Source organism: Styela clava, chromosome 12, assembly GCF_964204865.1.
Source record: "Styela clava chromosome 12, kaStyClav1.hap1.2, whole genome shotgun sequence".
Classification (NCBI taxonomy): Eukaryota; Metazoa; Chordata; class Ascidiacea; order Stolidobranchia; family Styelidae; genus Styela; species Styela clava.
The window spans coordinates 4,502,531-4,529,216 of NC_135261.1; the positions used below are offsets into that span (position 1 = coordinate 4,502,531).

General features: G+C 36.8%; 2 protein-coding genes across 2 annotated transcripts; both read left to right on the plus strand.

The window, feature by feature from the left end:
- The first annotated feature begins 511 nt into the window (after positions 1-511).
- On the plus strand, positions 512-7,235 carry LOC120329907 (growth hormone secretagogue receptor type 1-like). Its single transcript, XM_039396696.2, has 8 exons — positions 512-634; positions 836-1,003; positions 2,116-2,245; positions 2,595-2,723; positions 2,932-3,074; positions 4,202-4,449; positions 5,044-5,182; positions 5,565-7,235. The coding sequence occupies exons 1-8, from the start codon at positions 588-590 to the stop codon at positions 5,677-5,679; spliced, it is 1,119 nt and encodes a 372-aa protein (XP_039252630.2). The 5' UTR covers positions 512-587; the 3' UTR covers positions 5,680-7,235.
- A 6,016-nt stretch (positions 7,236-13,251) lies between these two features.
- Positions 13,252-23,836, plus strand: LOC120329818 (growth hormone secretagogue receptor type 1-like). The gene is made up of 8 exons (XM_039396603.2): positions 13,252-13,393; positions 13,891-14,058; positions 14,928-15,057; positions 16,439-16,567; positions 17,584-17,726; positions 18,540-18,787; positions 19,355-19,493; positions 20,656-23,836. The coding sequence occupies exons 1-8, from the start codon at positions 13,347-13,349 to the stop codon at positions 20,768-20,770; spliced, it is 1,119 nt and encodes a 372-aa protein (XP_039252537.2). The 5' UTR covers positions 13,252-13,346; the 3' UTR covers positions 20,771-23,836.
- The last annotated feature ends 2,850 nt before the right edge of the window (positions 23,837-26,686 follow it).

The window sequence follows — 26,686 nt, forward strand, 5'->3', positions numbered from 1 at the left end:
TGACACTTGTGAAAAATTCAATTCAACGCTTCTACCAATTTTTATTTGAATTTTACTCAAATAGTCTTTTGCATTTGGGTGATTCATATGCAGATGACTTTCACCAAATTTTCCATCAAACCAACTACTTTGACTGGAGCATGGCGTTCTAGTGAATGGACAGCAGTTCTGTCAAAAATCAAGACTCTTCCTTTTTCTAGCGCATGTTAAATTTAGGTATTACCGAAGTATGTGAACCAAGATGGTGGACACCGGAACGTAGTATGTGTACCAGGTTAAGGTTATTTTAGTTCTATTACGAGTTCTGGGACTAGCCAACTTCCGTGGAATTTGTGCCTGAAATTATGGTCTAACTCTAACCTGGTACACATGCTATGTTCCGGTGTCCGCCATCTGGGTTCACATACTTCGTGAGTACCTAAATTTTCATCGAAACGATCGCCTAAAAGTTAGTACTTTTAACCGTTGCGCGTCTCGCTTATGTGAGCATAATATATATCATTTTTTACACAGGAAGTGTAAGAATAAATTTGAAAACCTAATAAAGTACTAAAGAACAAAAGCCTGCTGTAAAATAGCATCTGAGCATGAATCAAACAACAGTATCGGATTTTGACGTATCAAGCACAGTTAGGTATGCTATAATTAAGAATAATTTTTTTATTTGCTAGTTTGTCTAACGACCATAGTAAAATAGACTATATAGATTGGCGCACTATACAGTGAGTCAGAAATGCATATCCGATGACTAAAAACATTGGTCAGCCATTACCGTTTTCTCAACAACGGTTAAACCTCGGTCAAACGAAGTTTACCAATTCTTTGAATATTTCAGATACGAATCCTCCACCTTCAACGATACGAATGATAAAGTTGTGCCCTTTCTTCCCTTTAATGACGTCATCGTGGCCGTCGTTGCCACATTTCTAATCCTTTTCCTAATTCTTGGATTCTTTGGAAATCTTCTGACAATACTGGTCATCGTTAAGTCAACGAAACTCAGGCAAGTATGAATGCCGTAACGAATCTTAAGTTACCTTACGTTACGTTACCTTGCGTTACATTATATGTTATCTTACGTTACATTATACGTTACCTTATACGTTACTTTACGTTAACTTACGTTATTTTACGTTGCGTTACCTTGCGTTACCTTACGTTACGTTACCTCGCGTTACAATTTATGTTATCTTACGTTACATTATACGTCACCTTACGTTACCTTATACGTTACCTGACGAACCTTACGTTATCTTATGTTACCTTACGTTATCTCACGTTACCTTAAGTTACCTTACGTTACGTACAGTTAGGTAGAAGTGGTTTCTTATTCATGGCCTTATTCGAATCGAAATTCCTAAATAATCGTCTTACATAAAATAACTATTATAATGCATGCGAGGCTCAAATATCTTCCGGATATTTTTATTACCACATATCCATTCACATATCAAATTTCATTTTTTTCCTGAAGTTCCTAAGTCGTGGCTTCTTGGTTAAAGCAGTGGTTCTTAAACTTTTTAAGCCGCGCCCCCTTTTTAGAATTTTCCAATTCTCGCGCCACACTTCAAAAATACATAGCTAACAATAAGCTACAAATAACAGATAATAAGGCGAAAATATGTATTGTTTGAAAAACACGTTGAAAATACGTGAATGGAACGTTAATATCAAAAATAAAAATAAAATGTAAATATCCAAAATAAGGCGGGAAAGATCAAATCTAACATTTGTTTTAGTTAGCTCCACAAAATTGTCCTTGTGGGGTGCGCTCAACCGTTTAAGAACCACTGCGTTAAAGCATTAGTCTCCCCTATGGTTACTCATCTCGGGTTAAAATACCATTTCCAACATCTCAACCAGGGTGCAATAAATTCGAAAGGCGGTGCCGGTCCTTTCGAACCATAGTGAATCTATATTTGGCATCGGCTGCTTTTGGAGAGCCTTGTTTAGAGCGAACGGCGTGTAAATAAGTCTTATCAAAAAATAAAAATTTGAAAATTAACAATAGTCGATTTATTAGCATATTTTTTTTATATAGGTTAATGACGTAACGAATATGTAGTCATCGTGTTCAAGTATACCGATACAAAAACGCATTTTATATTTATTCAGAAATATCTTCAATCAATTTATTTTGAGTCTCTGTGTGTCCGATCTCTTCTCTGCATCTGTCAGTTGGGTAAATTTATACAGAAGGACATGGGGGTTCAATGTATTTGTCCCGCCAAACTTTTTCTGTTGGGTAAGTGTTTGGGTATTACATTTAATTTTCTAGTAATTGATTTCTCTTGCGTACATGAAAGAGCACAAGGGGGCGTTGTGGAGGCGTGGCCCTAACCCAACCTAATCGTTGTTCTTGAGCACTATTGATGAATAACGAAATAATGAAATTAGCGTTAGATTATGGTTAAGCACAAGCTACGTCATTGATCGCTATTTTATGTCTTTATGTTTAATATCATTAATTTTCAAGGCGAGCAGAAGGGATTAAAATTGTATTTTCATTCTACCTTTAAAATTTATTAATTTTATGGGCAGCATCTCAATATTTTGTTGACTTTTTTTTTATAGTTACTTATTTTGTTTTACAGTTTTATTGGGGAGCCGATATGTGGACTTCTTGCGTTACATCTCAGCATATCCTAGGGTTCGCGATTTTGCGCCTCATCTCAGTGTGGAAACCTGTGAGATTCAGCAAAATTAAACCACTACATGGAAGGGTAAGATATATATATTTCGCCTTATGAATGTGTATATTGGTAAGGTCAAATAAAGGGGCGTAGCCAAGAATATTTTATGGGGGAGTTTATCAACAAGTCAATTTTTATGATTATCACATTATTTTCTTTTTTATTTCATTTTTACCTTTGAATCGGAGATAAATTTGATTTCTTGTTTCAAATAACACAGACAATAATTTCATTACAGATATGGATTGTATTAATCTGGGTTGTCGGATTCCTTTGTGGCTTCATACCTTTCGCTTTCTTCAGCGGTGCGAAGATTAGAGACAGAAGCGATAGAACATCACCAACCGCTAGATGGCCATCTTGCACTCAGAACCAAGAAACGTAAGTGACGTAATATTTGTCCATCTGAAACCATCCAAAGTCGCAATAGATGTTTCCCCGACCCTTGACCCCGGGAGAATTCTCCTTGGACTTTACTATTGCAAAATTTTTGATGCTTATTTTGGGGGTTGAGAGTTGTCGCTTACAAATGGTTTACATGTTAAAAACCATCAGTTTTGTTTAAATATTCAACCACATGTCGCTTACAGGAAGTGATAGCTAATTTTAGCCTAGTCTATCACATCTTTTTCGGGACTAATTTTTGATCATTGCAACCAAACTGAAGCTCTTCGGAAGGCATTATGAAAGTTAAGTTAGTTGATCTACAACTCATTGTGGGTCAATTTGCTGATAGGTCATCGTTACGGAAATAAACAAGGAGTTCGATATTCGGGGAAACATCCATTGCGTTTAACAGGCCTTATACCCAGCGGTGGGATTCAAAGTTTCAATAACGGGTTCTGTTTTGTATTGGGCTCACTAACAACAGGTTCCTCCATTCCAGAAAATGTATTGATTCTGATACGTAAGCTGGCTTAACAAAACACGCTTTACATAAACCTAATACTCAACTATTGAAAATCTCTATTTGCCAAGTTAGACCGAAACGGCTAGAGCAGGGTGGTCCAAGATTGTCAGCTCCGCAGGCCACAAAATTACTTTTGCATTGTTCGCGGTCCACAATAATGCTAAGAATTCGCTCATTCAACTTCGCTAGTTGCCTCAGCAAGCCATAACACTAGTCAATTCAGTGACATTTATGATGGGACAATATAACAACAGATTTTTTGGTCAATTTGATGACGATACGACACGAAATGCGATTTTTTGATTCCTCTCTGAATGCGACGCGGGCCACAGATAATGAAGCGTCGGGCCACATGTGGCCCGCGGGCATAGGTTTGGAGGGGTAGAGGGCACGTCGGTATTCAAGAATCTTGAGGCTTCAAAAGCGTTACAAGATACGAAAATTACTATGTATGATACAGAATAATATGCTTTTTTACATTTCAAAAGGAAGGAATTGGGCTCGGTTGGAACTCCTGGTCTGTACTAATGCAAACCCTGGGTGCCGTGGAACCCTGATCCACGTCATTATATAACTAATAAACACATTCAACTTCCAGACTTGAAATCTACTCTCGCTACATTGAATACGCTTATCCAATCTTTTTCTACTTTCCGTTGATTGCGATTGCACTGGTCTCTATATGCATCGGGATAGTCATTGTACGGAAACGAGCGCATATGAGCAGAGCAAGAACAAGCAGCGACCCTTCCAAAGCTGTGAAGGAGAGACAGAAAGAAAAACAGGCGATTCTGCAATTAGGACTGATTGTCGGATCGTTCATGCTTGGATACATACCGTTCACAGGTTGGATCATCTTATTTGGTTTGGTCGTTTCCTAAATTTTTACTTAATTCAATGAATGAGCAAACACTATTCATTTGTACAGTCCCGCCGACCTAGACCCCCCCCTCCCCCCTCTCATCCTTATTTTCGGCGGCGGTGTGGCTCATCGTTAAGAATACGCCCGCCACCGCACTTCTGATTACCATGCGTGGGTTCGCAGGTTCGAATTCCAAAATTAACCAAGTCAGTAATTTAATAAGTAGATAAATAGCTTGCGAAGCCCTTGGGTTTCTCTCCCGGAGCTCTGGGGATTTGAATGGGGCACTTTAAGAACCTATGCTATTGATAATGCCATATTTCAATTACCGCCTTGTTGCCACTTTTAAACAATACCTCATTAATACGTTTGTCAAGTGTCAAATTTACAGCTTTAATATAATTTATCTCCGGGGCTCCGTAATTAATAGTCAATCTTGTTCCGAGCTCAATAACACGATAAGTTTGAGAACCCCATTAATACGAGATTTCGGTGAATCTCTATAAAACCGCTCCGAGATAAGTTTGCATTGAACGAATTCTTATTTAGAAAGTAAATTAAAACCTTTTATTTTAAAGTATACGAATTCTGGACTCTTCATAACAAAGACACGTCACTAGAAGGATGGGAGAGAGAGTGGATGTTCGGTACAGTTCAATACATCTGTCTGAGATTTTCAGAATGCTTGAACCCTGTGTTCTACAACCTTGCCTCAACGTAAGAAATTTTCATCACTATTTATTCTCGGTACTACCGTAGTATGTTAACTAAGATGGCGGACACCGGAACGTAGTATGTGTACCAGGTTAGGGTTAGGCCGTGTTTTCAGGTACAAATGGTTTATGTAGGTAAGTTCATGCGTTACAAATTAAGGCCTAACACTAACTTGGTACACATACCACGGGAGTACCCTAAATTGAATTTGTAAAGGGACTTTATGGACACCCGTTTTTTTTTGACAGATTTCTGCTCATCATATATAAAATACATATATGCTTCTTATATTGAGGATATATCGTCGCTTCATCGAAGCTTCCCTTTTAAAACAAACCGAATAATAAAAGTTTTTCTGAATCTCTCATTTTTTCGCCATTAACAGGAAGATGAGAAAAGAGACAAAGAAATTCCTAAAAGGACTTGATTGTAGAAATGCCGAGTCCAAAGGGCGAGCAGCTTCTTCGGCTTCTTCTGTCGATACTGGACTTGAGTTGTAGTTCAAAATGTCAACACAAAGATTCTTTTATGCAATTCTTCATAAACCATGGGTGTGCAGCCTTTAATACAGGAGAGCCAGATACAAATAAATTTTGGATATTGACATTATGATATGCGTTGGTCGCTTCGCACAAGTTTGCTGTTACGGCATTGTAACGTCATAAATTAATAAATTGAATTCAGGTATAGGCTTTGCAACGCAAAGGGATTAAAATTACTCGCACGCCCTAAATTAAGTTAAAAACTTGTTTCGCGGGCCCTACATTATTTTAAATTGGCACTTCTCAGCGGGCCGCACAATCTTTCCTTGTGGGCCGCATTTGGCCCGCGGGCCGCAGGTTGCACACCCCTGCCATGGACAATTAAATATAGATGTTTCTATCTGGTCGCTGATTTCCGATCTGCTATTATGAACCTGCCTTCTCCATTCAAGAAATATTCAAAACGGCAATCGAGGCCACACATTGTTAATAAATGTGGTACACCTGTGGTATGTGCATCAAGATGGCGGACACCAGAACGTAGTATGTGTATCAGGTTAGGGTTAGGCCGTAATTTCAGTTACAAATACTATGGGAGTCACTTGGCTAGTAGCCGAAGTCGTAATAGAACTTATGTAGAGAAAAGTTGCCGTATCAATAAGTCATCAATCCGAGGTCTCCAGACACAACTATCACAGTGGCAAAATCTTATCTGTGACACTGACCTCTCCATCAGAATAAATATTCAATTTAAAACTTTACATGATATTCGGTATTTGTATATTCAATCTTTTTTTTATCTATGCACATATTTTAATTTCTTTTATGTTCAAAAATGACCGTTTTGTTGTTTTATTTCAGAACCATTGATTTAAAAAAAACGCAATCTTTTTCTTATACGCGAATACTGTCTCCATTCTAGCTACGCCTTGCCGAGTAAAGGTACACAACTAGTATAATCGTTGAAATTAATGATTAACCATTTTATGACTTTCTGCAAAATACGAATCACACTAATCAAGTGGTTTTCAAATTTTCATTATTCTTAGCCCTTTCCTTGAACTATCAACACATGTGCCCCCTTGCAATTAAATGAAATAGCCTTGTTTTGTTTTTAAATAGTTCCAATAAGTTATTTTACCCCTCATGTTTAATAATAAAAAGCCAACAACGAAAGAAAGAAAAAGAATAAATACATCGCTGTCAAAAGAATTCAACAAATCACAGTTGATATCCTTTTTCAAAATCAATATAATCCTCGCAAATGGCAGCTGATTACGGCTTTGCAACGAAAATGAAATAAAATTACTCGCATGCACCAGATTTAACTAAATTAAAAACTCGTTTTGAGCTCTGTACACACAAATTAGCACTGCTCCGCGGGCGCACAATTTTTCCTTTTGCGCTTAATTTGGCCCGCGGGCCACAGGTTGCACACCCTTGATCGATAACATTAAACTTGATTTAATATTTTCATGATATGATTTGCAATATTTTCAATAGATATTTTCTTTATTATTTTTTGTTTACTATTTCTAATCGATTGTCAAAATAAATTCAGATATTGACTGAAAGATGGACTCTTTTATGATATAGGGTGTCCATAAAGTGGTTAAAAATTCAAACTTTCCTTCTTCGTCTAGCTCAGGAATCGGGAACCTTTTTGGTCAAGAGAACCACAAAAGCTACATATTTCCAACTGCTTTTTCGTTCGAGCCATATAGCATTTCCTCACTTAAGTTAATTAGGTTTGCAATTTTTACTCAGAAGTCAACACATACAATGTCAATATACTTTTAATGTGACTTCTGATACTGCATGTTGTCGCTGAGGACCTTGAACGGCTGCTCACATGCAGCACAAGTTGAAATCTACGATACTCGTCACCCTTCTTTCGATTAGGGATCTTAGTAGTTTTTTCAAAAACTAGCTTTACTAGTCCGATTCAAATATGACAAATACTGTAACTAGTATGTCCAAACGGACAAAAAGCTTTATTCTATTGCTTCGCGATTCTATCGCTTTGTGATGTCACAATAGTTTTATTTATTACTTATCGATCTTGATCGGTAAGTATGTTGATAGTTATTTGTCTGTTTGTCTGTCTGTCTGTCTGTCTGTCTGTCTGTCTGTCTGTCTGTCTGTCTGTCTGTCTGTTAGATGCACGCGATATCTCACGAAAACAAGATTGAATCTGCTACAAATTTTGCATGTGCATTCATCATATCTCGGACCAGAAGCCTATCGATTTTGGATGTATTATGTCGTATAATTAGCGAGTTATTAATCAATTAGTGATGGGACACGCGGTGTCACTATAGAGTCATGTCACTATAGAGTCTTCGGTTTCCGACCGATATTTTCGTTTTGTTTTTATCCATTATTTTATCGTCTATTGCTGATTATGGAGTCGAAATAAACTTATTATTATTATATATATTATTTATTATAATATATGTCCCAGAATCCCCAAGTTTTGTCACAATGCCTGTCTGGTAATTCTCTTAGATAAAATAGACATGCGCTGGGCGCGCGTTCTCAAACGTATTGGCAAATTTGGCCATAAAAAACTTGGAAATCTCGTAACAATAGTAAGCTTAGCCTCAGAAAACTAGATTTTTATGGGAGCCATATGCCGTCACCAAAAGAGCCATATATGACTCGCGAGCTATGGGTTCCCGACCTCTGGGGTAGCTGTTGAGCTTTACGGGGCAGAGGGTGATTCATGAACCGTAACCGCTGCTGGGTACGGCTTCTTCGATTATCAAGTCCATCCATCTGAAATAAAAAAAAAACTGACTAACTAATCTCATACTTGACATGGACTGGTAACCGGACGATAGGCCGTGGTTCACCATATGATAAAACCGTCTTATCGGCTTTTTTCCCCCGAAATAAATATGTAAATCCTATTCTAATGTAAGTAAAACAGTGAAACACACGCCACACACGTATTTCAATTTCTTGTTTGATTTCCTCGAGCTTCATGGCGCAGTAGGGTGGTTCACGTACTATAACCACTTTTTCTTACGGCTAACTAATCCCATTCCCAACATGTAGGCCTACTGGTAACCAGTCGAGCGGCCGTGGTTTGCCATATAAGTGAGCCGTCTTATCGACTTTCCTTCCCCCCCAGGATAAATATGTAAATCCTACTCTAATGCAAGTAGCATAGCGAAGCACACGCCACATACGTGTTATAGCTCAACGTATTGATGTGCTTCCGTCTAGTTTTCGAGCTTTATGACGCAGAAGGAATTGAATAATGAATAATCTATTTTATGAACTTAACCATCTTTCAAACATCTTATTTTATATTGTTACCAGGTTTTTTGAATACACCTAATCATTAAAATTGATTTGTATATTGTTACTGAAAAATTACTGATCTCACGTCTTATTATGCACCGCACGTACCGGAGAAATAATTTTTGGAATAGCATGCATTTCATTAACATGGTAGAGCAAGTAATATCACATTTTTTTTTGGAAGTGTATTGTAATGAAACTGCACTATAGTCAAATTTATTATCTTTTCCGCAGAAGCCGTTTGAGTTGCAGACCATTCTTGACATAGGCTCTGTGTATGTTTATCCAATTGCATGTTTGTTATTTTAAAATCGTTTTTATAAGACGAAGATTATCACACAGATGAGTAGTGTTATTTTAGTGAGAAATATAGTAACGCATGTACGAAACCTAAGGTTATAGCTTATAATTAAATTGTATCAGAGCGGAGAACAAAATTATTCACGTTAAATTCATTTTAGTATTATTAGTAGACTTCTAATATTTTATTTATATACAGTATTTTGTTTGTTTCCATGTTTCGCTTTTCTGACATTATTGAACCAATATAGTTCGTAGCATGTCTACTTGGTTAGGGTTAGGCCATACTTTTATTTCGATTTTCCTTATTTTAGTTCTATTACGATTTCGTGGACTGTTTGTGTCAGCCAAGTGAATATACCCCCTGAAGATAGACTTCTGTCCCTTTGCACAACTTGATGTAAAGTAGGCGAACAAAATTAGTTACCTCCATATGGGTGCACACACTTCTGGAGCGCCGTTTAATAAAATTTACTGAGACGGTGTATGTATCAGAGAAATCAAATTTTATAAATTCAAATAATCGACTCATATTTCCGTATTAGTGACGTCATAGAGATGAATTACTGAGGTGTTAGAATGCGCAATAATTTTCTTTATCGACTGTTTTCGAATAATCTTTCATCATTCAAATTGACGCGTGGTATGATGGCCTAACCCTAACCTGGTACACATACAATGTTCAATTGTCCGCTATCTTGTTGTATGGTCTGAGTATTGTGGTATCATCCTAAGTTGTATTTTAAGACTCCGACCACCCATTACACGTGCGAGAGGAAATATATCTCCTAATCTCCTCTTCGGCTGTTGAGCTGGAGGTCGTCTACTTTTTAGTTGTGTCTGATTTCAGTGAAAACACGCGCATAAAATCCTTCCTACGCAGACAAAATTCCCAGCTGTATATAGATTATGTGTCACAAATGATATCAGTAAGTAAAATTGAACTATGGAATTTTCATTTGAAGATGACTCATAAGACCGAGGATTTATAATATGATTGGAAACTTTAATTCCTGCCTCTTACGTAAACTAGCATCGTGTCTACGTAATGTATAAACGCGTTCAATTTGCATTTGCAATAACTCTCAAAAACGATGGCCATAGGGCTGGGCATTTCGAATCGAATATTCGAATCAATTTGAATAGTAAATTATTCGAATCGGTTCAGAGCGAAATTTCGAATTGCCGCCATCTTGTTTTTTACCTTTCTGACAACTGTCGAGGTAAATTTCTCAATTTTTTTTATTGAAGCCATATTTTTTCAACGCAATTCTGACAACAATTCTGAGTCTTTTCTGTAGTGAGTTATTGATGAGAACAAGTTTCTTATTATACGTGAACGCTCAGCAATCTGCCTGAGTGATGTATTTTACGTTTCCAGTAATTTATGTGTCTGGAGGACCCAATACAAGAAGAAAGTTACATACAATTATACATCTCCAAGTGTTCGAGATTCAATTCGAAAAAAATATTCGATTCCATTCTGATATAATCAGGTATTCAAAAATGCCCAGTCCTAGCGATGAGCATTTCCCAGACCCTTGGACCCAGAAAAATTCTTCCTATGCCACGAAAGCCCTTTGCGGGGTCGTGCTTTTTCACGTCCTTAATCGGTTGTACGTTTAGGCATAACTGGTTAGAGCTATCAAAAGTTAACAAAATGAGGAAATGATTGAATTTATGTAAATCACAAATCCTTTTAATCTTCCCTTTTTCAGCCAGTCGAATGAATTCGTTACTTTATTGTAGTCTGGCTGGCCCAGACACATTTGAATAGAGATCGAGGACTTGTTTTGAATAAGCAAAACTCTGAGAGCTTCCTTATCTCAGTAGACTTTCCTATGCATAAATATAAATGACTATTCGACAAAAGGCTAATCCGACAAGAGTTAAACTTAGCGAGTCACGATTTTCATCAGGACTAATTGTGAATCGAGACGACTAAATTTAATGAAATTGACTTAAATTTCTGTTGAAATGCTTCAAAATTGACTCATTTAGTGCCTAGTCGCAGAAAAAAAACAGTGTTTTACCTAAGTCAGGCTTGCGTGGAGTAAATTAATACATTGACGTCGACTCAGAGTCAAAGATAAAAATGACGGTACTTCCGTAGTATGTGCACCAAGATGGCGCACAAACTGAACATAGTATGAGTACCAAATTAGGGTTCAGGTTGTGCGCAGTCTTGGTGCACATACTACGGGAGCGCCAAAATGACTTCAGTTCAAGATTGATCCGAGTCGAATCGTGCGAAGCGACGCTGATATAAATTTTAACTTGTTCTGATCAACTCTCGTCAGATAAATCTTACATTTGAGAGGAAGAAGGTACTGGAATGGCAGATGCCTCGTCCCAACAAATGCCAAAGACCCCATAAATCAATGGTGGGCAAGGATTTCTGACCAGCGGCCAAAAAGTTGACAACCTAGGCTGGCGGTCTATGTATGTGTGACGTGGAAATTTACATTTTATGAAGAATATTTACAGTGTTACAAAAGCAACAATTTTTAAATTCAATTGTAATCTCAACAGATTTCATAATCAAGCTGTTTTTTTTTAGCTAAAACAACAAAATTTGGTTTCATTTTGGTTGTGGCAGCATTAGGTGGGCCAGATTGAATTACCCAGCGGGCCGTAGTTTGTTCATGTCAGCCATAAACCCTCATTCAACGGCGGCGCGATGGTCCAGCACAGGGGTGTGCAACATACGGCCCGCGACGAGATTTTGACCGGCCCGCTGACTGTATCCAACCATACTCTGTAATGTGGTCCGACGCATCATCCCTGAAAGTTGCCGTCCTTTCTACTCTCACCGCACTGTCAGTGCGAGCTGGTGAAATAAACAATTGCCTTAGTGAACAAACAATTGCGTTAGCACACTTGTTAAACAAATACCACAAGGTCAAAGCAGAGAGCAGAGATTCTAAATATAAATAGAATTTAGATTTTATATTAAGTTTTATTAACCATGGAACATCCCAAGAAACGTAAATTTGACAGAGAGTGTTGAGCATTCAATTTTCTTTCTTGCATTAGCGAATAAATATGTGATTAAAATATTGAATACTATTCATGTAATAATCCGGCCCCCCGAAGACTTCATTCTCCCACATCTGGCCCGCCGACTAGAGAAGTTGCCCACCCCTGGCCTAGCAGTTCAAAGCGTCAGATTCAACTTGTCAGCATCGCAGTTTATTCGGTTTTCGGAAGCGTAACTCGAGTTCTGATAACAATGACATATTCTGTAAGCCTGAATATCTGGATAAGTAGACTGGCTTCTATTGCCGGGATGCGAGCCGTTCTTTTTAATCCATCGGATTAGGAGTCTGATTCGGAGTCAAAATTTTAAAATCATCAAAAACAGTATGTCGGAAGGTTCCGTGAGCGAAATGTTAATATATTTATTGACAGTCTCAAAGTGACGTAGTTTTTGGCGACTCCGCTCTATTCAAATTAGTGCCTGGATACTTGTGAAAGATTCGAACCAATTGAGTGACACAATTTATAGGAAGCTTTATAGGAAAATATATCCCTCGTTCTGCTTGGCTCACAATAGATTAGTATTTTGTTGAATCGCTTTTACCAATTTTATTTAAATTTTACTCAAATAGTCTTTTGCATTTTGGTGACTCATATGCAGATGACACCAATTATTTCACCATACCAACTACTTTGACTGAAGCATGGCGTCCCAGTGACTTGACAGAAACTCTGTCGAAAATCAAGACTTCTACCTTTTCTAGCGCATGATAAATTTTGGTACTCCCGAAGTATGTGAACCAAGATGACAGAGATGATGAACGTAGTATGTGTACCAGGTTAGGGTTAAGCCATAATTTTGTTCCAATTTTCCTTATTTTTGTTCTATTACGAGTTCGGGGACTAGCCAAGTGATTTCCGTAGTACCAAAATTTTCACGGAAATGATCGCCTAGGAGTTATAATTTTTATCTGCTGCGCGTCTCGTTGTTTATATGGGTATAATAAATCTTTTTTTGCACAGGACGTGTAAGAACAAATTTAAGAACTTAATAAAGAACTAAAGAACAAAAGTCTTCTGTAGAATAGCGTCTGAGCATGGTTGAAACAACGGTATCGGGTTTTGAGGTATCAAGCACAGTTAGGTATGCTATATGATTAGGAATATATTTGATATTTTATTATGATTATGTATGATAATTTTTAATACTCCGGTCAAACGACCACAGTAAAAATAGACTATATAGATCGGCGAGTCAAAAATAAATACTGCCGTCATTACTATTTTCTTTGCACATCAAGAGTAGAGTATAACGGATATAATTTTGAATACATTTTTATTAGGAATCGTTCCAATCATAGTACCTGTACGTACCTTTAATATGTCTGGTACTCCCGCAGTGTGTGTAGCAGGTTAGGGTTAGGTCCTAATTAATTTTATTCCGATTTTCTTTATTTTAGTTCTATCACGAGTTTGGGGACTGTCTGTGTTAGCCAAGTGAATATCCCCCTGCCCATAGGTTTCATTCCCTTCACACAACTTGATGTGACGTAGCTGAACATGTTGAAAAAAGTTTGAGAATCCCTGGTATAATTAAAGCTTCGATTTAACGAAATTTAATATGTTATTTGAATACTCCAGATACGAATCCTCAACCTTCAACGATACGGATGATAAAGTTGTGACCTTTCTTCCTTTTAATAACGTCATCGTGGCCGTCGTTGCCACATTTTTAATCCTTTTCCTAATTCTTGGATTCTTTGGAAATCTTCTGACAATTATGGTCATCGTTAAGTCAACGAAACTCAGGCAAGTATGAATGCCCTGACGAACTTTGCGTTATCTTATACGCTAGCTTACGTTACCACACGTTACCTTACGTTACCTTACGTTACCTTACGTTACCTTACGTTACCTTACGTTACCTTACGTTACCTCGCGTTACCTTACGTTACCTTACGTTTCCTTACGTTACCTTACAATACCTTACGTTACCTTACGTTGCCTTACGTTGCCTTACGTTACCTTACGTTACCTTACGTTACCTTGCGTTACCTTACGTTACCTTACGTTTCCTTACGTTACCTTACGTTACCTCACGTTACCTTACGTTACCTTACGTTACCTTACGTTACCTTACGTTACCTTACGTTACCTTACGTTACCTTACGTTACCTTACGTTACCTCGCGTTACCTTACGTTACCTTACGTTTCCTTACGTTACCTTACAATACCTTACGTTACCTTACGTTGCCTTACGTTGCCTTACGTTACCTTACGTTACCTTACGTTACCTTGCGTTACCTTACGTTACCTTACGTTTCCTTACGTTACCTTACGTTACCTCACGTTACCTTACGTTACCTTACGTTACCGTACGTTACCTTTCGTGTATTCTATAAAAAACACGTTGGAAATACGTGGATGGAACGTTAATATCCAAAATATCGAAATGTAAATATCCGAAATATCAAATCTAACAAATATTTTAGTTAGATTCAGGCCCCCTCACAAAATACTTCTAATGAAAAAAATCTAAATTTGAAAATTAAAAATATTCTATTTATCAGCATATTTTCTATATAGGTTAATGACGTCATCGAATATGACGTCATCGTATTCAATTATCAAAATAAAAAAAAGCAAGGTTTTGAAAGTGATTCGTTTTCTTATTCAGAAATATCTTCAATCAATTCATTTTGAGTCTCTGCTTCTCCGATCTCTTCTCGGCTTCTGTCAGTTGGGTAAATTTATACAGAAGAACATGGGGGTTCAATGTATTTGTTCCGCCAAAATTTTTCTGTTGGGTAAGTGATAAGGAAAATTAGTATATTTAATTTTCTTCCAACTGGTTTCCTTTGTCTACATGAAAGAGCAAAATGGGGCGTTGTGGGGGCGTGGCCCTAACCTAATCGCTGTTCTAGAGCTAATTTGATGCGCGATCTCATTTGATTTTTATTGTAGTGCCATATTGGCAGTGGTGGGATTCAGCCGGTTCGCACCGGTTCTATAGGACCGTCACACGGAATTTTATGAGATCAGCTGACGGTTAGCATTACTGGTTTCTGTCAATGTTCTGTTTGTAAGAACCGGCTGAAAAATATGTCTGTTGTGAAAAAAACGGCTGAAAAAAATTTAAATCCCACCACTGCATATTGGTATGCGTTTAATCTCATAAAGACATTCTCAGAAGTCAGTTCCTACCCCTAACCCTGGCTAAGATTGAGATCACACAACAGCTGAGATCCATACCAAAGTAGCAACAAAAAACTAGTTTATACACTTTTTTTTTAATTTCTTTGTTTAGCTTACATGTTAAGATGAGGCTGGTAATATATAGTGAGTGGCCAGTATCAGGTGTTATTACATTAATCGATTATTAATAATTGCTGCCATGATATCGGACTACACTGTACATTGAATAGTCCGAAATTAGCAATGAAAAACGTTTCGTGGTGCAAAATTTGGGCATGGTTTTAGCGAAATTAGATAATCCCTGCCTATCTAATGAGTTCAAAAAGAAAACCCATTTTTGAGATTTGAAATCTCATTTACTGTGCGTGACCTTATAATCACTCTTCGTGGCTTACATAAAATTCGAGTCGGTGGTTACTAAATATAGCGAAGGAGGTGGGAGTAAATGGGGCGTTTCACTAACCTAACTTAACTCAGTAACGATTATAAATCAAACTCAAACACTAATGCTTTTTACATCTAGATGGGGGACTTTGGTTTTACTACTGTACGCTAATAGCCATTTTTCTTTTTCTCGTTCCCAATTGATCGTTTTGGCTCGACCTGAGGTAAAGACTGAATATTGGACTCAGATATTGTGTATTTAACCTCAGAGTAGAGTGCCCACTTCTACGTAATTGCCGAAACGAAGTCTTTTCCATCTTTAGCTTTTTAGCTAATGTTTTCGACTTGAGTAAGAGTTGGATGAGCTGGGGTTGAAATTTAGATGAGAATATTAACCTTCGTTAGAATTAGGACACGTAGGCTGCACAGACTACGCTACATATACAACACAATACACCCCCTCTCTTCTTGGTTTTTGCTTCTTCATTGGTAATTACCAATATGAGAAAAACGCGTGTTCTCACTTATAATATTACGTTCGATATTTTGATGACGGGCAGTCATTATTTTTGATTTCTTTTTTATTGTTTCGTAACTTTTATTTTACAGTTTTATTGGGGAGTGGAAATGTGGACTTCTTGCGTTACATCTCAGCATATCCTAGGATTCGCGATTTTGCGTCTCATCTCTGTGTGGAAACCTGTAATATTCAGCAAAATTAAACCACTACATGGAAGAGTAAGATTTTTTATTTGCCTTGTGAATATATTCAAAAAAACATGGAAGCGTTGGTTAAAATATGGGCCTTGTTACGATATGACGTAATATACCCTATAGCGCGATGGTTCTCAAACTTTTAGCGTTATGGGGCCGTGAAGATGTTGACTATCATTTACCTCACAACATATTTTCCCCACAAACTTGAAAAACATATTAATAAAAATGTCGAAATGTGGCAACTAGGCGGTAATTGAAATAAAGCATTATCCATTAGAACTTAGATATAGATAGATAAATAATTTCAAAGTCGAATTAACGCTACCGCTGGCAAATCTTATTAATGCTGTTATTGCTTCTTTGAACAGTTGCAAAATTAACGAAGTCAATATTTTAATAGTTGAAGAAATAGTCGGCGAAGCCCCTAGGCTTCTCTCGCGGAGCCCCGGGGCTCCGAATGAAGCACTTTGAGAACCTATGCCCTATAGCGGCATCTGTGTTCAATGTACTTGGCTGTTCTTGTAAAACGTGGTATTCGTCTTGTAACTGTTCTACTGTGTGGTGTATTTCTTATGTTTACTGATGATAATATAAGGTAGTGTTGTTGAGAACCCGTAATGCTAGATAGAGAACGAAACAGGCACTAGTCGCGCATTAGTACCGGTATGATAAAGCATGAGCTTAGCTGTTGTTCACTCTTAGGCTTCGAGACGATGGGGCGTCCAATTTCCTTTACAATTTCCATTTTGTTATGAAGTCAGTTATCAATATATCTTACCCAGGTTCGGTGTTTTCTAATCAGTAATTGTTTAAGTATTTTTACTTTATTTAATACATCTGTGAGGGCAATAGAATATATGATATCGATAAATTCCCTTTGCAATTTTAATTTTTACGACTTTATGTAACTCACCAAGTCAATTTTTATTAACATCGCTTCATTATCTTTATTATTCCTTATTTTCATTTTGCCCTTTCAACTCGGAGATAATTTTGGTTCCTTCCTGAAAAGTACACAGACAATATTTTCATTACAGATATGGATTGTATTAATCTGGGTTGTCGGATTCCTTTGTGGCTTCATACCTTTCGCTATCTTCAGCGGTGCGAAGATTAGAGACAGAAGCGATAGAACGTCACCAACCGCTAGATGGCCATCTTGCACCCAGAACCAAGAAACGTAAGTGACGTAATACGTTGGAGTGTTTCATAGGCTATTGCAGAAATTTCTTCGACTAGAGTTGTGATCATGTCCTGCTTGCCGGGTGAAATAGGTAGAAGAGAGAGAGATAATGATTTATTTCCGAATATATCAAAAATGTACATATTACAATGGATGGAAGAAAGCCATTTTTCAAATATTTTTTAAAATTAATTAGCACTATCAGAGAGAACGAAAGAGAATTAGCATTGAAAATTGAAAAATATGGCAAACATAACAAACACATAATACTCAAGCATGCCTGTCAGACTCGATCCATACAGAGTCACTGCCAATAATTTATGCCTGACAGACCTTATAACTAGGCTCACCATTTTCATGAAACAAAAAACCGGGGCAGTACGGGTTGGACAAACCTAGGTTCGTTTCCGAGGCGAAAAACCTGGCTTATGCCCTTGATTCTAGTCATCTAAAGAAGATGACGCAGAATGAAATAACCGTGGAAATTGACGCAGTAATTGGCTCGATTTAGAACTGGACTTGAGACAGTGGTGTCGCCAGGAATTACGAATGAGGAGTTGGGTTTCATATTGGCAAGTTAGACCGGATCATCTATAGCGTACGTGTGTGTTTAAGTGTCTTGAGGGTCTTAAAAGCGTTTCAAGCCGCAAAAAAATACCATGTATGATACAAAATAATACGTTTTTATACATTTCAAAAGGAAGGGGGTGGGCTCGGTTGGAACCCATAGTCTATACTAATGGAAACCCAGGGTGTCGTGGAAACTTGATATACGGTATTATATAACAAATATACACATTAAACTTTCAGACTTGAAATCTACTCTCGCTACATTGAATACGCTTATCCGATCTTTTTCTACTTTCCGTTGGTTGCGATTGCATTGGTCTCTATATGCATCGGGATCGTCATTGTACGAAAACGGGGTCAGATGAGTAAAGCAAGATCGAGCAGCGACTCTTCCAAAGCTGTGAAGGAGAGACAGAAAGAAAAACAGGCGATTCTACAATTAGGACTGATTGTTGGATCATTTATGCTTGGATATATACCGTTCACAGGTTGGAAGTAGAAAAATTTATTTAGTTTAGTCATTTTCTATAGTTTTATTTAATTTAATGAGAAAAACTCTTAATATCTGCATATGTTAGATCATTTTATTTAGTCGGGGTTATTTTCTATCTTTTTTATTGAAATTTAAAAAAAAGCTGCTAATCTCCGCAGATGTTAGTTCCTTTTTTCTCGTTTGTACGCATTTGGTGATAAATGATGATTTTCTCTTTTATCTCGTTCACATTCGACGAACTGCGCAACAAGGTAAGCGTCATACAGTCCCGCCAACCTCCCCTCCCCCCCCCTGATCTCGGATCAACTGGAATCCGTGGTTAATCAGAAATGTTGGTTGGATTAAGAAACAATGAGATAAAAAGTATCGTATCGTATGCGTGCGTTTTTAGAAAATGAAACAAGCAGTCTATCCTCAAAGTTCCTTTTATTCAATCTCTCGTTTTGTATTATACAACGTAACTTCACGAGATTTCGGTGGATCTCCAAAACTTTGTTCAGAGATGTGTTTGCATTGAACGAATTCTCACTTAAAAAATAAATTGAATCCTATTATTTTCAAGTATTCGAATTCTGGACTCTTCATAATAAGGACACGTCACTAAGAGGATGGGAGAAGGAGTGGATGTTCGGTACAGCTCAATACATCTGTCTGAGATTCTCAGAGTGTTTAAATCCCGTCTTCTACAACCTTGCTTCTTCGTAAGAAATTTTTATATCTATTTATTCGGTACTCCCGTAGTATGTGTACCATGTTACGGTTAGGTCATAATTTTATTCTGATTTCTTCTTATTTTAATTCTATTACGAGTTCGGGACTGTCCGTGTTATCAAAGTGAATATACCCCCTGGGTATGGGGCCTTAGGTTTCATTCCCATTACACAACTTGATGTAAAGAAGGCGAACAAAATTAGTTACTTTCAAATTGGTACACATACTTCTGGAGCGCCATTTATTCGTTACTGTCGAATTAATCAGACTCACGTAAACGTAAAACATAATTAATCTTTTGAAACAGCTGAGAAGTGACAGATTTCCGCTCATTATCGACCTCGTGTGGCGCATTCATTATTAAATACATAGATTCTTCTTCTTCATGTACCAGGTATGTTACAGACATCGGCGATCATGGCCTTCCATTCCAATCTGTTGTTAGTTCTCCTGATGAGTTCATTGTTGGAGGATTCTTTCTTCGTTACGTAATTATTCAGACTGTCGGTGTGTTTTGTGCGTTGTCTTCCCCTACTTTTGGTACCACAAATCTTTCCACACAGTATTTGCTTTTCTATCTCATTTGCTCTGTTTATGTGCCCAAAAAATTGTAGTTGTCTATTCCTGATGGTTTTAATTAGGGATCTTTTGTACCCGGCCTTTTCCATTACTTCTTCGTTTGACTTTTTTTCCATCCACGATATTCTCATAATTCGTCTGATATACATAGATATATCTCACATTTTCATCTCTAGTGAAGCCTGGAAAAAATTTTGAAACTGCGAAGGGAATTTATCGATACCATATATTGTTTTGTCCTCACAGATGTATCAAATGAAGTAAAAATACTCAAACAAATGACAAATACTGGCTAAAAATCAAACCTGGTTAAGATTAATTGAGAACTGACTTCATGATAAAATTGAAATTGGAAAGGAACTTGATGGACACCGTGTTAAAATTCATCTCTTACAACTGTTAAAAGTGACAAATTCCTGCTCACAACCAACCCCGCGTAATACATTCATTTGTAAATACATATATTCTTCTTGTATTGGTTATATATTGGTTCTTCATCGAAGCTTTCCTTTTCAAACAAACTGGTTAATAAAAGTTGTCCTAAATCTCTCTTATTTTGTTTGCCATTAACAGGAAGATGAGAAGAGAGACGAAGAAATTCCTAAAAGGACTTGATTGTATAAATGCTGAATCTAGAGGACGAGCAGTTTCTTCGGCTTCTTCTGGCGAGACTGGACTTGAGTTGTAGTTATCACCACAAAGAATAGTTGGTACTTCCGTAGTATGTTGTGTACCAGGTTAGGGTTACGCCATAATTTAATTGCAATTTTCCTTATTTTAGTTTTATTACGAGTTCAGGGACTGTCTGTGTTAGCCAAGTGAATATACCCCTGCTCATAGGCTCCCGTCCCTTTATACAACTTGATCGAAAGTAGGCGAACAAAATTAGTTACATCCATATCGGTACACATACTTCTGGAGCGCCGAATATTTTCTGTGATTGTCCATAAACAATCAAATATGGATGTTTCCATCTGACCTCTGAGTTCCAATCCGTCAATCTGTCCAATCTGAATCTGTCTTTTTCATAAAAGAAATATTTAAAACGGCAATCGAGGCCCGAACTTTATTGATATATGTATCTCCACACTCGTGCACGTTTCGTAACCTCTGGTCCGAAATGTCCATGTGTCGAAACGTCTGACCAAAATATCCGTGACGAAACATATGGAACGAAACGTCCGTGGGCAGTAACATCAGTGCCGAAATGTCTGAATATCGTCCCAAGCCTTACAAATATTCTCGCCATCGCAACTCTGATTACCCATCGTGGGTTTGCAGGTTCGAATCCCGTGGGGATAGTAATCGATATCTAACCGAAGGATTGCTCACGTAACCGCTGGTCGGTTACGCCTTCCCCGACCATCAAGTTCATGCATCTGTAATAAATAACTGATTAACTAATCCTGCACCAAACATGGACTGGTAACCGAACGAGAGGACCTGGTTCGCCATATAATTAAACCGTTTCTTATTAGCTTACATATCCACAGGAATATATATTCAATTTTAAACTTCCATAATATTCCTTATCTGCATATTCAATAATTTTTTTTTAAATTTTATCTATGCACAAGTTTTAATATTTTCCAATGTCAGAAAGAACCGTTTGTTGATTTATTTTATAAACACTGATTTTCAAAATTCAAATTTGATGTTATATGCCGAATTCTACTATCTCCAACATAGACTCGTTTTGTAAAAGTACTATAAATAGCAATGAACCCCGCAGGGTGGCTCACGTAGCCGCTGATCCATTACGGCTTCCTCCGCCATTAAGACCGTGAATATGAAACAAACTATTGGCTAACTAATCCCATACCCGACATGGACTGGTAACCGGGCAAGGGGACATGGTTCATCATATGATTAAACCGTTTCTTATTAGCTTACATTTGCACCGGAATATATATTAATTTCAAATTTTCCAAAATATTCAATATCTGCATATTCAATAATTTTTTATTTAAATTTTATCTATGCACAAGTTTTAACTTCTTACAAGTTCAGAAATAATCATTTTATTTTTCTAGAAATTTGATTTTCAAAACTCAAAGTCATTGTTATACGTGAAATCTACGGTCTCCAATATAGCTAAGCCTCGTTTAGTAAAATCATAGAAATAGCAATAACCGCTGGTCTGTTACGGCTTCCTCCACCACCAAGTCCGTGAATATGAAACAAACTATTCGCTAACTATTCCCATACCCGACATGGACTGGTAACCGGGCGACAGGACATGGTTCATCATATGATTGAGCCGTCTCTTATTAGCTTTTATTTCCACCTGGATATATATTCATTTCAAATTTTCCATAATATTCAATATTTGCATATTCTATAATGTTTTATTTAAATTTTATCTATGCACAAGTTTTAACTTTTTACAAGTTCAGAAATAATCGTTTTGTTTTTCTAGAAATTTGATTTTCAAAATCTCAAACTTGATGTTATACGCAAATTCTACTGTCTCCAATACAGCTCCAATACAAGCCTCGTTATGTAAAAGTATTTAAGAACGGTCATCGTTGAAATTGATGATTTATAATTTTTATGACTTTCTGCAGAGTACGAATAACACTGACAAGAGCTTGTCAATCTTTCATTATTTGTAGCCCCTTTCAAAGACGTTCAACACTTGCGCCCTACTTTTCCTTAAAAATATCAAGTTTTGCATTTAACACGTTTCAATAAGTTATTTTATTCGGCTTGTTTAATAATTATAAGTCAAACAAATAACAACAAATGAATGAAAAAATAAAAAATCATCACAGTCAAAAAATGTAACAAATCGCAGTTGAGTGTAATCATCGCGAATGGCACCTAAGTACAGAGGAATATCCGGGAATGTTTGAAGGAATGTGGGGAATGTTAAAATTTTCTAATTGGCAAGTTAGACCGTAACAGCCAGCGTGGTCTTCAAGAGTTTCGATGATAATAAAAACGTTTCAATCTAGGAAAAATTAAATGGGATGTATGATGCAGAAAAATTCGCTTTGAAACCCCTAACCCCTTTTGGGCTACGTCCTTACCTAATTAAGGCTTTTTCTCATGGCCCCCAGATCTCTGCTCCGTGCCCCTCTAGAACTGTTAAAGGCCCAGTTTTTGAGAAACCCTTCACAAAACAGGTCATTTGATACTGATCAAAATCCTATATTTAAATATTCTGTTAAAACGTAAATACGTAAGAAAAATAGAAAAGAGCCAATAACATTCCTAAATTTAAGTAAAATTGGATACTTGCATTAGTAATTAAATTAAAATTAGTGGAAAACCGTCGTTTAATTAAGTAGAAATAATTATATATTCAACTCAAGGATCACCGGAAAGGCGGGCCAGATACAAATACGTGGGGAAAACCGCGGGCCGCACCGCGCTGTTCGCTTCGCACAAGCTCACTGTTATCAGGCATGTCGCTTAGATATTAAATTGGACTCAGGCTTAGTTAGGCTTTGTAACGAAAATGAAATGGACTTACTCTCACGCACCAGATTTTACTAAATTAAAAACTCGTTTCGCTGGCTGCACACAAAAATTAGCCCTTCTCCGCGGGCCACACATTTTCCCCTTGTGGGCCACATTTGGCTCGCGGGCCGCAGGTTGCACACCTTTGATCTATGGTATTAAACTTGATTTAGCAATATTTTCATTACATTTTTTCTTTATTATTTTTTGTTGACTATTTTTAATCGATTGTAAAAATAAATTCAGATATTGCTTAAAGCTGGACTCTCATTATATAGGGTGCCCATAAAATCTTAATTTTTTTTTCGAAATGCAAAAGGAATTTATCGATACCATATATTGTTTTGGCCTTCACAGATGTGTTAAATAAAGTAAAAATACTTTAACAATAACTGATTAAAAAACAACAAACCTGGTTAAGATATATTGAGTACTGACGTCATAAAAAAATTGAAATTGTAAAGGACTTTATGGACACCCTGTAGTTCTATGTGCATATTCTTCAAGTCTTCAGTCTTCACTTCAGAGTTCTTCAAGTCTTGAATTTCAACAAATAAGTTTATATAAGACTCTTATTCACGTCTTTCGCTCGCAACAAGGCAGCAGAATTTAAATATATCAGGCAGAATACATTTTTTTCTTACCTATACTCTAGAAATCAGTATGAGTCTTGATTTAAATATTTGTAAATGTAAGTGTATTGCGACAAAGCTACATTACCATAGACGACGTGTCGGCAATTGAACGCATTGAAAAAGCCATTTTGTATCTTTTCCATCAAATTCAAATTTACTCGGTGCCGCAACATTTACTCCAATGTCAATGGATATTAAAACTATCGGAAAACCACTTGGGATGCAATATTCGAATTCTAAACTGCTTTGGAAGTTTGATTTTGGTCAGACGAAACGTTATAGAAATATATTTGTGTAGGTGTGCAGACTCTTGAATTGCATAGTATGGTTATGTTTATTTCTGCTACAGCATTCTTACATTATACACATACGGATCAACTAGCGCAAAGACATTGAGAAAGGATTGGGAGTTAGTCCCGCGCACCTCTACTGATAGTTAAATTACGAATGATGCAATAATTCAGTCTATGACGGAATAAAAAAAAAGTTTGTTTTGACAGACTTTGAATGCTACCCATTTTTACCGCTCTCAACTTTTACTTTGGGAACCGCTGCGATGTGTAATTATGCTATTTAATTATGACACTGCTTTTAACAAAAAACTGCTGTAATCACTTTGATTCACGTGAGCCAGAATTCCGTGAAAAAAAGAGCCGCAGGTTGCCGATCGCTGGTATTGATCATGAATACAAGAAAATACCAGCATCTGCATTATTCGACGCTAGCTATTTGAAGAGATGAGCATATAAATACCGTTATGTTTGCTCACCTAATTCATTCTCATATGTTAAACAAAGGCTAATTCATTCATATTTTCTGAAAGATATAATTGTTTTCTTAAAACTAGAAAGCAATTATCTTAGGTATAAAGCCCACAATAAAAACCTTTTTATTAGATTTTTTCAAGCTTTTTAAATTCCATTCTCAAAATTGTTAATTTTAGGTTTATTTGCCAAACCAGTGTGGTTTTTGCCACTAATTATAACCTAATTAAAGTTAATTATCTGGAGAATGTTTTAATGAATTAAATATAGTCTTGAAGTGTTATTTTTGTAACTACAATTAGACTTATGTAAGGTTCTAGTTTATGTAAGTTGAAAATGAAATTGTTTTTGTAGCTTTAATTTTACGAAGTCACTGTAATAATATACATTCTTGCGTTATTGAAGGAAGTAAAAATTGAACTCCTTATATACTGTTAGTGTGTGATATATAGGTCAGTTAGATACGATGAAAAAAAGGGGGATATAGTAAGGGATTCTCAGTGTTGTCCTTGGCAGATAAATCACGCGTGTTAACCTATATCTACTTAACATTTCCAACGCAAGGACAACTCTAAAATTCTACGAAGGCATGTATGTTATTCTTGTGTTATTGAGAGAAGAAAATTAAATTTCTAAGATACTTGGTGAGATATGCAGCAGCTCGATAGGATAGACTTGCACGGCTCCCCAAACTGGGGGGTCGCGACCCTGTAGGGCCCGCGCAACCGATTTTAGGGGTCGCAATGAGGACACTAATTTCACACAGAGTACTATATTTATTGTACTTTTTTTTTTACTTCTGATTCGAAACACATTTATTAAAACTATAGTGTAAGGTCGGCAACTTTTTGCCGCACATATTTTTAGAATGTTAAAAATCGAATGGATGACCGATGAATCACATTTTATCACACAGATCAGAAGTTAAATTTCAAGCAGCGCGCGAAGACTGACCATTTGAATATTATTTGCGCCAATAAACCATTTGCACTTAGCATCAACTTTTCTGCGTTTTGTTGTCATTTGTCTAAATTATATTTAAATTATAGGCTCATTAAACGAGAAATTGTGAATTATATACTTGTTACGTTATAATATAACTTAGTCTACACGTAAATTCTTTTGCGTAAAGAATATAATCGACAAAACAGATATAATTTGTTACTATAATTCAGTGAAGCGTCGCGGGCCGGATCCGTCCCGCGGGCCGTAGGTTGCCGACCCCTGGTGTAAGACATAAATCCCACGATTTTGAGAGTATGTACAGAACCAGTGAAGTGCAAATATAACAAACCCTCGTGTTATGCCTCCCTCTCATCTCAGTTGCTAACTTGCTAACTTGAATATTTTTTATATTACACGTGTCCATCGCTATCTACCTGTCATTCCCAACTCAAAGACAACTCTTAAATCTTACGAATGCGTGTATGTTATTCTTTTGTTATTGGAAGAAGAAAAATTGGAGCTATCAGATCATGTTAATAAGTAAGGTATGAGTAGAGATATATATATAGTAAGGGGTTTACACTGTTGTCCGTAGCAAATATAACAAATCTTCGTTATGTGTCGTTCCGTTTCATCTAGCTTTTCCTTGGCAGTGTTGACTTAAATATATTTTTTGAAAGAAGAGAATTGATTTTCTCAGATCTTGTTAGGAGCGAAAACGTGAGTAAATACGGCACGGAGAAAACAAACGATTTCAGTATTCGCTTGAAATTGCATTTCTTTAATTATAAGTTT

Coding starts and splice junctions, on each gene's coding strand:
- LOC120329907 (XM_039396696.2), top strand. CDS start 588: ATGAATCAAACAACAGTATCGGATTTTGACGTATCAAGCACAGTTAG. Junction 2,724..2,931: donor TTAAACCACTACATGGAAGG/GTAAGATATATA, acceptor ATTTCATTACAG/ATATGGATTGTATTAATCTG. Junction 4,450..5,043: donor TGGATACATACCGTTCACAG/GTTGGATCATCT, acceptor TTTATTTTAAAG/TATACGAATTCTGGACTCTT.
- LOC120329818 (XM_039396603.2), top strand. CDS start 13,347: ATGGTTGAAACAACGGTATCGGGTTTTGAGGTATCAAGCACAGTTAG. Junction 16,568..17,583: donor TTAAACCACTACATGGAAGA/GTAAGATTTTTT, acceptor TTTTCATTACAG/ATATGGATTGTATTAATCTG. Junction 19,494..20,655: donor TTCTACAACCTTGCTTCTTC/GTAAGAAATTTT, acceptor TGCCATTAACAG/GAAGATGAGAAGAGAGACGA.